At 40.5% G+C, this 13,028-nt stretch overlaps 2 protein-coding genes and 3 non-coding genes across 17 annotated transcripts in view; 4 read left to right on the top strand and 1 right to left on the bottom strand.

Annotated features, from left to right (window-relative positions):
• The window catches only part of LOC103389658 (tripartite motif-containing protein 2-like), a 6,515-nt gene extending 3,302 nt beyond the window's left edge, over window positions 1-3,213 (bottom strand). The window contains 4 exon segments of the mRNA XM_017032844.2: window positions 1-127; window positions 669-817; window positions 1,238-1,614; window positions 2,895-3,213. The exon segment at window positions 1-127 is cut by the window's left edge and continues 22 nt beyond it. Coding sequence (XP_016888333.1) covers window positions 1-127; window positions 669-817; window positions 1,238-1,336 — 375 coding nt within the window. The 5' untranslated portion in view covers window positions 1,337-1,614; window positions 2,895-3,213.
• Window positions 3,214-3,360: 147 nt separating this feature from the next.
• Window positions 3,361-12,649, top strand: rnf175 (ring finger protein 175). 13 transcript variants are annotated; one of them, XM_025054388.1, is made up of 16 exons: window positions 3,361-3,465; window positions 4,019-4,087; window positions 4,316-4,388; window positions 4,592-4,681; window positions 5,167-5,239; window positions 5,437-5,526; window positions 5,725-5,797; window positions 6,062-6,134; window positions 6,336-7,123; window positions 8,320-8,357; window positions 8,458-8,599; window positions 8,985-9,349; window positions 9,679-9,799; window positions 9,877-10,010; window positions 10,311-10,412; window positions 10,684-12,649. In XM_025054388.1, the coding sequence occupies exons 9-16, from the start codon at window positions 7,103-7,105 to the stop codon at window positions 10,802-10,804; spliced, it is 1,044 nt and encodes a 347-aa protein (XP_024910156.1). In that variant the 5' UTR covers window positions 3,361-3,465; window positions 4,019-4,087; window positions 4,316-4,388; window positions 4,592-4,681; window positions 5,167-5,239; window positions 5,437-5,526; window positions 5,725-5,797; window positions 6,062-6,134; window positions 6,336-7,102; the 3' UTR covers window positions 10,805-12,649. The 13 variants fall into 13 exon arrangements, with proteins under 13 accessions (XP_024910156.1, XP_024910141.1, XP_024910163.1 ...); XM_008325147.3 differs by lacking the exon at window positions 4,592-4,681 and having other exon boundaries at window positions 3,363-3,465; window positions 8,985-9,139; window positions 9,242-9,349; window positions 10,684-12,648; XM_025054373.1 differs by lacking the exon at window positions 4,592-4,681.
• Window positions 4,152-4,244, top strand: LOC112488199 (small nucleolar RNA SNORD14). The gene has a single exon (XR_003052045.1). It is a non-coding gene; the product is annotated as a small nucleolar RNA SNORD14 (small nucleolar RNA).
• On the top strand, window positions 4,717-4,809 carry LOC112488198 (small nucleolar RNA SNORD14). The gene has a single exon (XR_003052043.1). It is a non-coding gene; the product is annotated as a small nucleolar RNA SNORD14 (small nucleolar RNA).
• LOC112488239 (small nucleolar RNA SNORD14) lies at window positions 5,562-5,654 on the top strand. Its single transcript, XR_003052091.1, has one exon. It is a non-coding gene; the product is annotated as a small nucleolar RNA SNORD14 (small nucleolar RNA).
• Window positions 12,650-13,028: the final 379 nt, after the last annotated feature.

The following is a 13,028-nucleotide window of genomic DNA, read 5'->3' as shown; positions in this document are numbered from 1 at the left end:
AACATCCAGCTGCTTGTGAAGGTCCTCGAAGCTGGACTGGATGTCCTCCTGGATGGAAGATCTCAGGTTGGTCAGCTGCTGAAGGATCTCCTTAACAAAGGACGAGGCCTCTGATATCTGAGGGAGTCTAGGACAACGCAGGGACCGGAAAGTAAAGAAACGTCTTTCCATGGCCTTAAATTTAAAACTCTTAGAGATTATCTAGCTGCAGGAGAGAGGCTGACCTCCTTCAATAATCAACACTGACCAAAGATAGACTTCATACCACAAAACTGAGGATTACCTTTAAATTTAGAAAACAAAGTTTAAAAAAATCCTGACTGTTTCTTCCACTGCTATTTTACAATTATGAGACACAGCCTTGTAATTCTCTCTTTGTCCGCCAGATGGTATTATTGCACCTCAGACCACAAACTCAAGGCCTGCGGGTTGAATTTGGCCCACTGAGTCAGGTTGTGTGGCTCCCAGTAGCTTTAATTGACCTTTAATCAAGTCTGTACTGATTCAGATCATGTAGTGACCATAAATGAGTTAAAACTACAACAACGCATTTTATGATGATTACAGATCTACTTGGTGAGTTCCAGAACCAGCAGCATCACCTCATCAGACTGTTCTAGAAACATCAGGCAGCAATGAACAATCAACATCCGACATGTGGTTCTGACCTGTTCTGGGTGGCCTCTAGTCTCTCCTGCAGCAGGCTACGATGCTGCTCCAGGGCCTGGCAGAGCGCCACCTTGGGGTGATCATCATGCTCTAAAATACACTCCTCACACACTGCACATTCACAGGTCAGACAGTACTTATCTGCCACCTAGGGGTACAAAGAAAAACATCCAGGTGTACAGTATATTAAATTGTGAAACATGTTTCTGCCCTCTAGTGGCTGTCTGTAGCATTGTCATTTTTAGTAATTGCCGTTTTGTTATGTTAGTGTCTTTAAAACTAAGCTGAGTTCAGCTTCTAGGAGAAGTTTTTTCCCCCTGTTTTGGCCAAAAGCTTTTTCTTTTGGTTGTCTTTTGTGTGTGAAGTATTGTACCCCTTCTTCTGCTCCACATTGTGTTTTTATCTAAGTTCCAATTGTTTTGTCAACTGTTCTAGCTTTATTTTGATGTCCTTACCTATTTTTACCTTTCATAACTTTACCATGTTAAGCTATCTAAAAGTGCAGCATAATTTACCAAGGTTGTTAAACTTCAGAATTAGCATGAACTTATAGAAGCATTTTTCATACATTCCCGGTGTGCAGCAGGCAGCTGTTTTTGTTGGGCGGAGCCTCCAGGACGGTGCACTCCTCGCTGCTGCTGTCCGGGGAGTTTTGATGGGCCTCCATCTGCCAGCAGCAGCCCAGGTGGCAGTCGTGAAGAAGACCCTTCCCGCAGTCTTCTACAGCGTATGTGTATTTTTACAGGTGCAAACGTCTCCCCTACAGTTCATTCCATTCCGCTGCAGAGATGGACACCCAGATCACACGTGTCTTGGTGTGCACGTGAATGTCGGTAAACATAATTCCTTCACATCGTGGTTGGACTCACCCGGACGTCTTAGACCAAAACAGATTAATCAATTAATTCTACATGGAATCAAAGCAAAGATAACTTCTGTCAAGTCCTGATGAGAAAAAAAGAGAAGATAAAGGAAAAAGTTAGTTTTTATTGGTGCATTTGGAACCAAACCTGCACCATTTTTGTCCTACTGTGTATATTCCCAATTCTGTATAAAGGGGGATGGGCATACATGTTCTTTGATCTTCTGTATAATCCTGTCACACACCACACACACACACTACGTGGTTTTCATGAGTTGTCAGGACTTCACATAGACATAATGCATTTTCTAACCCCTTATCCTAGCTGTAACCATTTTAACTGTACTGTATGCTTAATCTCCGTCCTAACGATTATTCTAACCCAGCCCTAATTCTAATCCTCCCTCCAAGATAAAATGTAACCCTCAAAATACCCTCTCTCTTATTGGGGACCTGAAAAGATACCCACAAGGCCAAAGTGTCAGCACAACAAAGCATTTCACCAGAACAATGTTCCCACAAGGATGGTGTGGTGACACACACACACACATACATACATACACACATTCACACACAGAGCCTCTGTTGCCTCAGTGGTAACAGACTGTGACTGACACAGACACAGATTCAGTCAATTCTTTGTTTCAGTCAAATTATTTTTCAATCTTTATTATTTCCCTTCTTTTTAAAGCTGAATTCTCCAAAACAAGCTTCGGATTTTATTATATTACTACCATCCATGACTACCATATATGTCAGAACTATAGTGTCAATGATATTCCTAAAATGTGATGATTTTCATGAACATTAGCCTGGTCTACTCCAGAGAAATACGAGAGTTTAATGTAAAGATGGAAAAAAACTAATTTGAACAGGGCTCGAGCACAGACTGTTTTAAAAGTAGCGTCACTCTAAAAACCCCACATGTTGGTTTGCTTTACAGTCAGTGTGTTGAAGTGTTTAACTAACATCTAGCTGCATGACTGCAGCACAGCTGTACATTAGCCTTTACTGTGCCACAGACTGGGTTAACATACCTCCTGGTACTGTTAGCACACAGGGTGCTAGCACGTAAAACATACAGGCCTACACACACACACACACACACACACACACACGCCTTCACGCCTCCTCGTCCTCCTCCATCCTGCAGTCTTCTCCATCCCTTTCTGGTCTCTGCACTCGGTCCTCCCTCCTCCTCCTCTCACCATGATACAGATGCTGCTGTCATCCCTGAGCATTCCTCCATCCCTCCTCCATCCAACTATTCACCTATCCATTAATCCCTTATCCATCCATCCATCCATCCATGCATCCATCCTGTGTCATTATTTTAAAGAACAAACTCAAAGCCAGCACTCACCATATCTGTTTTCCAGCTCTGAGCCTTCGTCATCGAAGCAATGTGTGTGTGCGCGTGTGCGCGTGTGCGCGTGTGTGGGTGTATGTGGAAGGGGGAGGGATGTCATCGTCACGGCAACACTAGCAGCAGCAGACTGAAGAGGACCTTTATAAGCTGCTTCATCATTCACCAGTCACAGGCCAGAGAGTCAGGGGAATGCAGAAATATGATTGGTGAATGCGCAGCCGTCACTCATCACATCTACCTAACGACTTTTTAACACAGTCATTTAGTACCTCTCATTTTACTACACAACGATAAACGTTTAAAAAGAAAAACTTAAAATTAATTTTAGTCGTTTTAGTCCGTTTTTTAAGATTATAGGACTATAAATATAACAATTACCTGTTATACCTGTTTTATATATGTATATACAGTATATACTGTATATATACTGTAGCGTATTCTCTGAAATTTTCCGGCAGGCCTGTTGATGACGTGTTTCCTGTTCCGCCTTTTGTATATAAATTCGTGCGGAACGGAATGCTATGTCTGTTCCTGCGGAAGGTGGAAAGCTAATAGTACTACTAAGGTAAATTTTTCTCATTGAGTTACGTCTATGACTAAAATGTTCATTAATAATGTTAAGCAAAACCTTTATATACCGCATTTGTCCGCATATACTGCCGATGAGTATTCAATCTAGTGGATGGACGTCGATTGCTTTTGGAGATTCCACATGAACTACAGTACTACCTTGCACGTTGTTTACGCTCTTTTGAATCAGCACGTTTTTTGTTTTTGTTTTTTGCGTGAAACATATATTTTTAATTGATGCCCGTTTAGGTCATTGTACATCCAAAAATGTTTTCAGTTTTTCAGATAATATGCATAGGCATGTTAATGTACACCACACAGCTACATATGTGTTGAAATTAGGCTGAAAGTATAACGAAATGTAGTTCTCAGAAAGCGAAAATAGCGACTAAAGCTTCTTATAGTGGAGTTAATTTTGAACTTTTATCTCAATATGCTGCCAAAAGTAAAGTTAATGCATACGATTAATAGAAAATGTCAGTATGACATGACAAATGTTTAACAGACGATGAAGGTTGATCTAGTATTTAATCATCTTTTCGTTTCAGAACACATGGCTGTGAGAATTTTTTTGGGCGTCTTTGGAAAAATGGATGGAATCTACACTTTGGAACCAGGTATATAAAGTTATGTGTGATTCTTGATCAAATAAGTGTTATTTAAATAAATTAAACAAAACAGTCGCAATGATGACGTAATTTCCTGCCATTCGTAGTTTACACCAGAGGTCGACAGACCAAAGATGGCCCAAATCTTCCTTGGATGTCTGAGCGAACTAGAGAACTTGTTTTGTTATCTTTATCAATTCTATATAAAAGTGACCTTTGATTTGCTTTTCCTTATAGGGTCACTAGGTGAAGCAACATGATCAAGATCAATGGCATTGGTTGGTGTGCCAACACTCTTCCTGAGAACCAGGTTTGTTCACGTTAACATTCGTACGTTGGTAACTTGAAGTGTCGCAGTGATGACGTAATTTCCTGCCATTCGTAGTTTACACCAGAGGTCGAAAGACCAAAGATGGCCCAAATCTTCCTTGGATGTCTGAGCGAACCAGAGAACTAGTCTTGTAAACTGACAGTTTTTTAGAATAGTGACATTCTATTCACGTTTCTCTTTAGGGTGACTTTGCGTGATGCATCGTAATCGGGATCAGTGAAACTGGTTGCTGGACCAACAATCAGCAGGACATGGACAGTCGTCAGAATAAGGTGTGTATGTATTGAAGTATGATTTGAATCAAGTGTCGCAGTGATGACGTAATTTCCTGCCATTCGTAGTTTACACCAGAGGTCGACAGACCAAAGATGGCCCAAATCTTCCTTGGATGTCTGAGCGAACCAGAGAACTAGTCTTGTAAACTGACAGTTTTTTAGAATAGTGACATTCTATTCACGTTTCTCTTTAGGGTGACTTTGCGTGATGCATCGTAATCGGGATCAGTGAAACTGGTTGCTGGACCAACAATCAGCAGGACATGGACAGTCGTCAGAATAAGGTGTGTATGTATTGAAGTATGATTTGAATCAAGTGTCGCAGTGATGACGTAATTTCCTGCCATTCGTAGTTTACACCAGAGGTCGAAAGACCAGAGATGGCCCAAATCTTCCTTGGATGTCTGAGCGAACCAAAAAACAAGTGTTTTGAACCTGATCAGTTCTTAAGAAAGTGACATTGATTGCCTTTTTCCTTATAGTGTGACTGAGTGAAGCAACATGATCAAGATGAATGACATTGGTTGCTGTGCCAACAATCTTCTTGAGAACCAGGTTTGTTTATGTTAAAGTACATTGTTAACAAAGTGTCGCAGTGATGACGTAATTTCCTGCCATTCGTAGTTTACACCAGAGGTCGAAAGACCAAAGATGGCCCAAATCTTCCTTGGATGTCTGAGCGAACCAGAGAACTAGTCTTGTAAACTGACAGTTTTTTAGAATAGTGACATTCTATTCACGTTTCTCTTTAGGGTGACTTTGCGTGATGCATCGTAATCGGGATCAGTGAAACTGGTTGCTGGACCAACAATCAGCAGGACATGGACAGTCGTCAGAATAAGGTGTGTATGTATTGAAGTATGATTTGAATCAAGTGTCGCAGTGATGACGTAATTTCCTGCCATTCGTAGTTTACACCAGAGGTTGAAAGACCAAAGATGGCCCAAATCTTCCTTGGATGTCTGAGCGAACCAAAAAACTAGTGTTTTGAACCTGATCAGTTCTTAAGAAAGTGACATTGATTGCCTGTTTCTTTATAGTGTGACTGAGTGAAGCAACATGATCAAGATGAATGACATTGGTTGCTGTGCCAACAATCTTCTTGAGCACCAGGTTTGTTTGTTAACGTACATCGTTAACTAGAAGTGTCGCAGTGATGACGTAATTTCCTGCCATTCGTAGTTTACACCAGAGGTCGAAAGACCAAAGATGGCCCAAATCTTCCTTGGATGTCTGAGCGAACCAAAAAAACTGTTTTAAAACTTCACCAGTTAAGAAAGTGACTATTAATTGCGGATGTCTGAGCGAACCAAAAAACTAGTATTTTAAACTTCACCAGTTATTAAGAGTGACCATTACTTGACTTTTTCCTTATAGGGTGACTGAGTGAAGCAACATGATCAAGATGAATGACATTGGTTGCTGTGCCAACAATCTTCTTGGGAACCAGGTTTGTTTATGTTAAAGTACATTGTTAACTAGAAGTGTCGCAGTGATGACGTAATTTCCTGCCATTCGTAGTTTACACCAGAGGTCGGAAGACCAAAGATGGCCCAAATCTTCCTTGGATGTCTGAGCGAACAATTCTATGCCCAAACTGTTGATGTCATCAATGCCTGAGGAACTCACCTTGTTTCATATCTTCACACAGGATGCTCATTGTGGGTCGGGTTAACAAGAGGCCATTGACAGGACTACAACTGCTGTGGTGCAAACGATGATTGGATGTGTCAACACTGTATGTTGTTACAGAATAAAGATCATATTTGTACTAACTAAAAGTTGAGCTCTGTTTTTAAACCACTGCTGTAAGATGTTCTAGCAGCATAAGAAACTTAATATTAAAAATGAGAGAAAAGAAGACTCATTTACTACAAAATGGATTGCAACTTTTTAGCCTACACATTTAAGATGATAGCTATAAATGTTCAATAAAAAATTGAAGTTCAGTAAATGGTCAAAGATAATGATTGTTTTGCAGCTAGTAATGGGGTAAAAAGCCTTAAACAAATGGATCTAAGATATTTAAAAAAATGCTCAGTATTAATCAAAAACCCTAGTGCTGGTCTAAAAACAAACAAATACTGATTTTTCTTTCTCTGTGCATTTAAATTTACTGAATCTACTGGTCCAAATAAAACAAAAAAATGTCCAGCTGTTGTTCCCAGGGCCAGATCTTTTGTGCCTCTACTCTTTAAAAACTGAGAAAAATATATTTAGGAGACTTGTAACTGTTACGTAAGCGAGACAAAAACGCCACAGATACAAAAGCTGGCGATTGGGCTTACTTTGCAGCTTTAGTATTTTGATACTTTACGGGGTACGTAACCGGAAGTAGCCCCTGTCCTGTCTGTGTTAATAGCTAACAGGTACCCACCGGCTAATTGAGTGATACAGGAACACAAAGAATACGGTCAGATGGCGGGCGTTCACCCTCAGGTATGAAACGTCGGACTATTAAGAAATCTAAATAGATAAATTTTTCCGTTGGAGTTTAAAGAAACCAAGGTTAGCAGGCGTCTCTTAGCCATTTAGCTTCGTGTCAGCTGTTCATGTTCCTATTCAGCAGCGAAGCCCTAGTATGTACCGCACATTACAGACAGGCAAAATATTACTTAAAATTTAAAACAAATATTTTCAGAAATAAAAGGTAAACCTTTTATTCTCTCAACGGAAGACGGAGTGTAAATCAAGACAACATTTTGCTTCATTGGGAAACAAAGACACAGATTTGAAGGAACTCTTTAGGTACATTTTGGAGAACCTTTTAATTTTTTCTTAAATTTTGGTTCCCCTCTCCTGAGAACTCAATGCTCTTCCATGACAAAGGCTTGATTTTTGTCCGATGAGGCTGGTCGACGTCTTAGTTAAAGGGAAGATAGAACAGCACAGTGGTTCTAAACCGGTCTAGCTTCAGGACCCACTGTCACTCCAGTATGACAGTCCACGAGCCAAAACAAAGAGAACTTCGAGCTTCTTAGATTTATTAAATGAAAAGATGATGTCATTTGAACCTGAGCAGTCACATAATGCTAGAGTTTGTGTCTTCTATGATGTGAAATATCAACTCTCATTACAGGGCTATTATTGCCACCTATTGTTAAGAAATGTAATTAGGCAATACTGTTTTTGCCTTTAATGGCCCACTACACATGGAAAACCGATAACTGAAATTTCCTTGGCAACCACTCGGCCCCTCATCCACATTGATAGGCTACGTACTGTACCTTGAACCTTCTAGTGAAGTGGTTCTTAACCTTGTTGGACGTACTGAACCCCACCAGTTTCATATACTGGGGGGAGGGGTGGTGACTGAGACTGACTCACCGAACCACACCAGTTTCATATACTGGGGGGAGGGGGGGTGACTGAGACTGACTCACCGAACCGCTGGGGTTCGATCAAACCCAGGTTGAGAACCACTGCTCTAGTGGCAGACGGGGGTCCTACACCTGTACCTCTCGGATCTGTCTGATCAGATATTATAATTAAGGCAAAGTTATAGTTACATTTCCTGTAGAACATTCATGTTTCTTCTGATGTTCTTAGTTGTAAACCTGTTAGACAACACAACAACCTGTGAATGACTTCTATAATTGATCTTTTCTCAAGAATCTTGTCTGTGTTTGCTACAGGACGACCTGCTGAAGATGACACATAGAGAAAACTGGAAGTGAGAAGAACTTTTGTGTTTTCAATGTATCACTGTGTGATGTTTTATACAAGGCTCGGCCGAGACTTAACCAAGGCCTGGTTCTTTTCCTTGTTGTCAGGGTGCAGCACGAGCGTCTGCACGTGAAGCACAGAGGCCACGAGGCCATGCACGCTGAGATGGTGCTGATCCTGGTGGCCACGCTGGTGGTGGCTCAGATAGTCCTGGTGCAGTGGAAACAGCGCCACCACCGCTCGTACAACGTGAGCAGAAATATTTCTTATGAAATGAAATAGATTAAAAATGAATGATTGAAGAAGTAGTTTAAAGTATTTTATTCACTGCTTAAACTTTGGAGTGGTAAAGCAGGCAGTTGACAAGTTGCTACAAGATGAATAAACAGATTTCATTAACAAAATGTATCAAATTGACATTAGTGGCTCCCAAGAGTTTCTGATGCAGTGCTGCTTCCATCACTCAGTAATTGTGTATTTACTTCAGCGTCATAAAAAGACTTCATAAGGGGGCAGCAGTGAGTCTGCACATTTTTAGTCTCTGAAGTTAAAATTGACCCTTTTCTGGATAGACTCCTGTTTGGACATAGAAAAGACTGTTTGAACCCATGAGGCCTATGTGTGAACTCCACAGCTGGTGACTCTGGTCCAGATGTGGGTGGTCCCACTTTACTTCACCATCAAACTGTACTGGTGGAGGTTCCTGTCCATGTGGGGAGTGTTCTCTGTCATCACGAGCTACGTCATCTTCAGAGCCACACGCCGACCTTTGTCCTGTAGGACACCCAGGTTTGACATGTTAGCGGTAAACAAAAATATATTCACAAAGCTTTGTTTTTTGAAAGCACAGGAGAAGGGAAAGTCTACTTGGCATTTCTGCCTTTTTTGCAGGATGGTGTACAAGTGGTTCTTGCTGATCTACAAGCTGAGTTATGCAGTTGGAGTCCTGGGTTACCTCGCCATCATGTTCACCATGTTTGGCTTCAATGTCTTCTTCAGGTCAGAGGTGGTGTCAGTGACAGAAATGATCTGACCAAAATCCACAGAGAAAATAGCCCAACATTAGCTCTGGGGTCTATGTGCTGATATCACTAAAAACATCATGTTCACTTAGTCAACGGTACGTTACTGCCATCTATTGGCTGGATTCAGACAACAACATTGCCAGATTGTTAAAAATGAAAGAACTATGTGATTAAATGCTTTATTTATTTATTATTTATTTGTAATTTTCTTCACAGGCATCTGTTCAGAGGTGGTCTTACGCCCCTGTGTGTTTAAAATAGAGTTCAGTTGCAACACTAACACTTTCTTGTGCTTGTGTGCAGAATCAGAGCAGAAGACTCGATGGACGTCGGCGTGATCATGCTCTTCTACGGCCTCTACTACGGCGTCATGGGCAGAGACTTTGCTGAAATCTGTTCTGACTACATGGCTTCTACACTAGGCGTAAAAAAGTTTGTTTGTATGTTTCAACATCTGCACCTAATAGTGAATGAAAGAATAAAATATTAATTTCTACACAGTACTACAACAAAGGAGGCCTTCCCAGCAGGAGTCTGACCTGTGACATCTGTGCTGTGTGTGGGCAGAAGATCCTGGTGGACGTGGAGGAGGAAGGCTTCATCGAGGACACCTACCAGCTGTCCTGTGGACACATGTATCCTCTGATTCCTTCTTATATCAATTAAATACAAACGTTGTCATGTTGTGTGCGTGTTGGCAACAGTGTTACAATAGTCAGAACAAAAAATTGTCCCAGGCATTTTAAGCTGAGACCGGCCCACCATCTGCCCTCAGCTGTGATTGGTCCAAGTCTGTTAGATGTTGTTGTACTCTATTGTTCAGACAAACGTTCTCAGTTTTTACTTTTTACATGAGAAACACATTAACAGTTTTCTGGTGCATCACTGACAACCATTCTTTGTCGTTCAGCCTTAACTTGGCTCCGCCCCTTCAGATTTCATGAGTTCTGCATTCGTGGCTGGTGCATTGTGGGTAAGAAGCAGACATGCCCGTTCTGCAATGAGAAGGTGGACTTAAAGCAGATGATGAACAACCCGTATCCTTATGTTTCTGTTTGATGTTGTTGTAGTAAAAAGGTGTGTTGGGTGAGCGCCCCCTGTGTTAAGGTCAAATCTTGACAGTTGCGCTCAGAGGAAAATAAAATAAAAACAAACAAACAATAAGGGATTGAGACAAAAATGAGACTTCAACGACAGAAGTGTGAAGAGTCAGCTCTGACTAACAGAATGTTGTCAACAACAGTTTGAAGTTGATAAAAATGTTGCCTACCTTTGTGTTGCCTACTCCTTAAATCCTAAATCCTGCAGCTGGGAGAAGACTCACGTCCTTTATGGTCAGCTGCTGGACTGGCTCAGGTACCTGGTGGCCTGGCAGCCCATTATCATTGGTATCGTTCACGGTATCAACTTTTCACTGGGCCTGGAATAATGCCCTGAGGGACACCGTCTGTACTGCCCTGCAGCCAACGTTTCAGGTCAGATCCTTCAGCAGTCCGAGGGTCCGACCTTCTTGGGACGTCCGTGATGTTCCGAGGAATGTGAAGGAACCTGTGACTCGGAGTCTGCTGCTCTTGTTGCTGCTGCCACTCCTGCTGCCGCTGCTGCTGCTGCTGCTGCTGCTGCTGCCCCTGCTACAGTATATGATCAGATCCAGATTTAGACTGGATGTAGAAAACCTGCGACAGTGCCGCACTTAACTATGTATTTCAAAGGTGCCAAACTTTTAAAGTCTTTAGTTAGACTTTTATTCTGTACATTTCAGTCAGAAATCAACCAAAAGCTTTCAGGGTGTGACAAAAAACTAAATTAAATTCCATACCTGATACTGACCTGAGTTGTTGATACATTGAAGCACTTGAAGTATTTATGTGTCTTAAGGAAAGATCCTTAAGTTAAAGATGTTGTTACAAACCCCAGGAATAGGGATCTGACTGTTCCTTGGTAAAACTTTACAACCTTTGATTTTTATTTATTTATTTATTTTTTTACCAGATCATTGTTGCTTTATTTCAATGGTTGCTGCTGCTTTTACTTGAATATTAACCTTAATTTAACAAGTTAAGTTTTAGTTTTGAAATTTTATTTATTAAATATTTGAAAACCAATTTCCTAGGATCAAGTTTTTTTTATTAAACCTATTCTCCATCACGGCAAAGACAATAGAGGCAATGAGCAATTTTGGCTAACCGCACCACAAGTTCTCTCAATCTGATTAGGGCTTGGATACCATTGAAACCAGTCTTAAAAGCGTTTGCTGTTTGTTCTTTTTTCACAGTAAATTGAAATTTTCTAAATTATAACCAAACAACACAAATGTCCCCAAAGAAAATCTAAATTTTGGGGCTGCTGTGTTGTTGTTGTTGCATTATCTCGTTAGTTTGTGTCATAGAAATGAATCAAAGCACAGATCACACATTAAGATTTACTGATTGGTTCGCAGCAGATCACAGACTGCTGTGATGTTTATTCACTGACCTCCTGTATGGACTGTGGTATGAGAAAGGTATAAAATAGAAAAGGCCATAGAAAGATAGAAAAAGGTGGTGAAACAAACGTTCTCTCCCTCAGTGGAATTTTCAGGTTCTTCCTCTGTTTTTACCATGTTTGTGAAGCCAATGAAATCAAATAAATTGAGCTGTAATTTTATATCCAAACAGCAAAGACATTTTTTGTCTTCTTGCTTCTTACTCTTGGGTTTCATTTGGTTCATTTTTTGTATTTGTCTAAACAACATCTAAGCAATTTTTGTTTCCTTTTTATAATAAATGTTTTACTTATCATATTTGCTACACAATTGATTAACCTTGAGCTTTTTCTGTTGATTTTTGTCTTCAGGTCATCAGGGCTCTACACTGGTGGGGTTTTTTTTTTTAAGGAACACATGTTTTAAGTTTTTTTTTTTTGTTGGTTTTTTAAAGTCAAATATTTGAGGGGGGAGGAGTGATCCTCCAAAGACATGCTGTCAGTCATATATCATTTTTTGTTTTGACTTGACCTCACTTTAACATATTTAATCCTCTGTGTTCTGAAGCAGTTCAAATCAGTCTGATGCTTGATTATGGTTGTATTACCATCGTTATACAATCACAATGATTTACCTTGGTTCTTTTTGCAATGAATGCATATAATGAACAGCAAGTGTGATATTTTCCTTTAGACTCTTCTGGTGAAATTAAAAAAAGTAAACACGGGTAAATAAAAAGAGCATTATAGTGTCATTCTGGAATGTCTGAACATAAGTTTAATACGTTTCTTTTAACCAGCTTCAGCCTTTGTGTCATGTGATACACTCAGTGTTCAATGTCTACAGACCATAGTGTAGCAGGCCTGTTTTGAGTCACAGAGAACCTGACTGAAGCAGTTCAAGAACATCATTCTCACTGCAGGGGGCAGCAGAGGATCAACTTGACATTTGTGCTGTGGCGTAAAATGATCAATTTTCTCTAAGGACTTTTGAACCTAATGCATCATTGGTTTAGAAAGTAGCAAAAACCGGGGGTTTCTGTCATTTAATCTATGAACTGATATGGATTTTGTTTTGTTCGCTTGCTTTTGTTCTGTAACCACTGGCAGAGTCTGCTGCTGTTCAGTGTAGGGGGCGCTGTGAGATTGAATGACCCATGTAGCCTTGGTGTTGAGGTCTTTGGATTTAT

This window comes from Cynoglossus semilaevis, chromosome 1 (genome assembly GCF_000523025.1).
Source record: "Cynoglossus semilaevis isolate Cse_v1.0 chromosome 1, Cse_v1.0, whole genome shotgun sequence".
NCBI lineage: Eukaryota > Metazoa > Chordata > Actinopteri > Pleuronectiformes > Cynoglossidae > Cynoglossus > Cynoglossus semilaevis.
The sequence above is the reverse complement of the archived record's forward strand: the minus strand, read 5'-3'. Positions and strand labels throughout refer to the sequence as shown.

Excerpts from the sequence above, each read along its gene's own strand:
- rnf175 (XM_025054403.1), top strand. The coding sequence starts at position 7,103 with ATGGCGGGCGTTCACCCTCAG. Across the intron at positions 10,011-10,310 it reads CAGCTGTCCTGTGGACACAT|ATTTCATGAGTTCTGCATTC; the intron begins GTATCCTCTGAT and ends CCGCCCCTTCAG. Across the intron at positions 10,413-10,683 it reads AAGCAGATGATGAACAACCC|CTGGGAGAAGACTCACGTCC; the intron begins GTATCCTTATGT and ends TAAATCCTGCAG.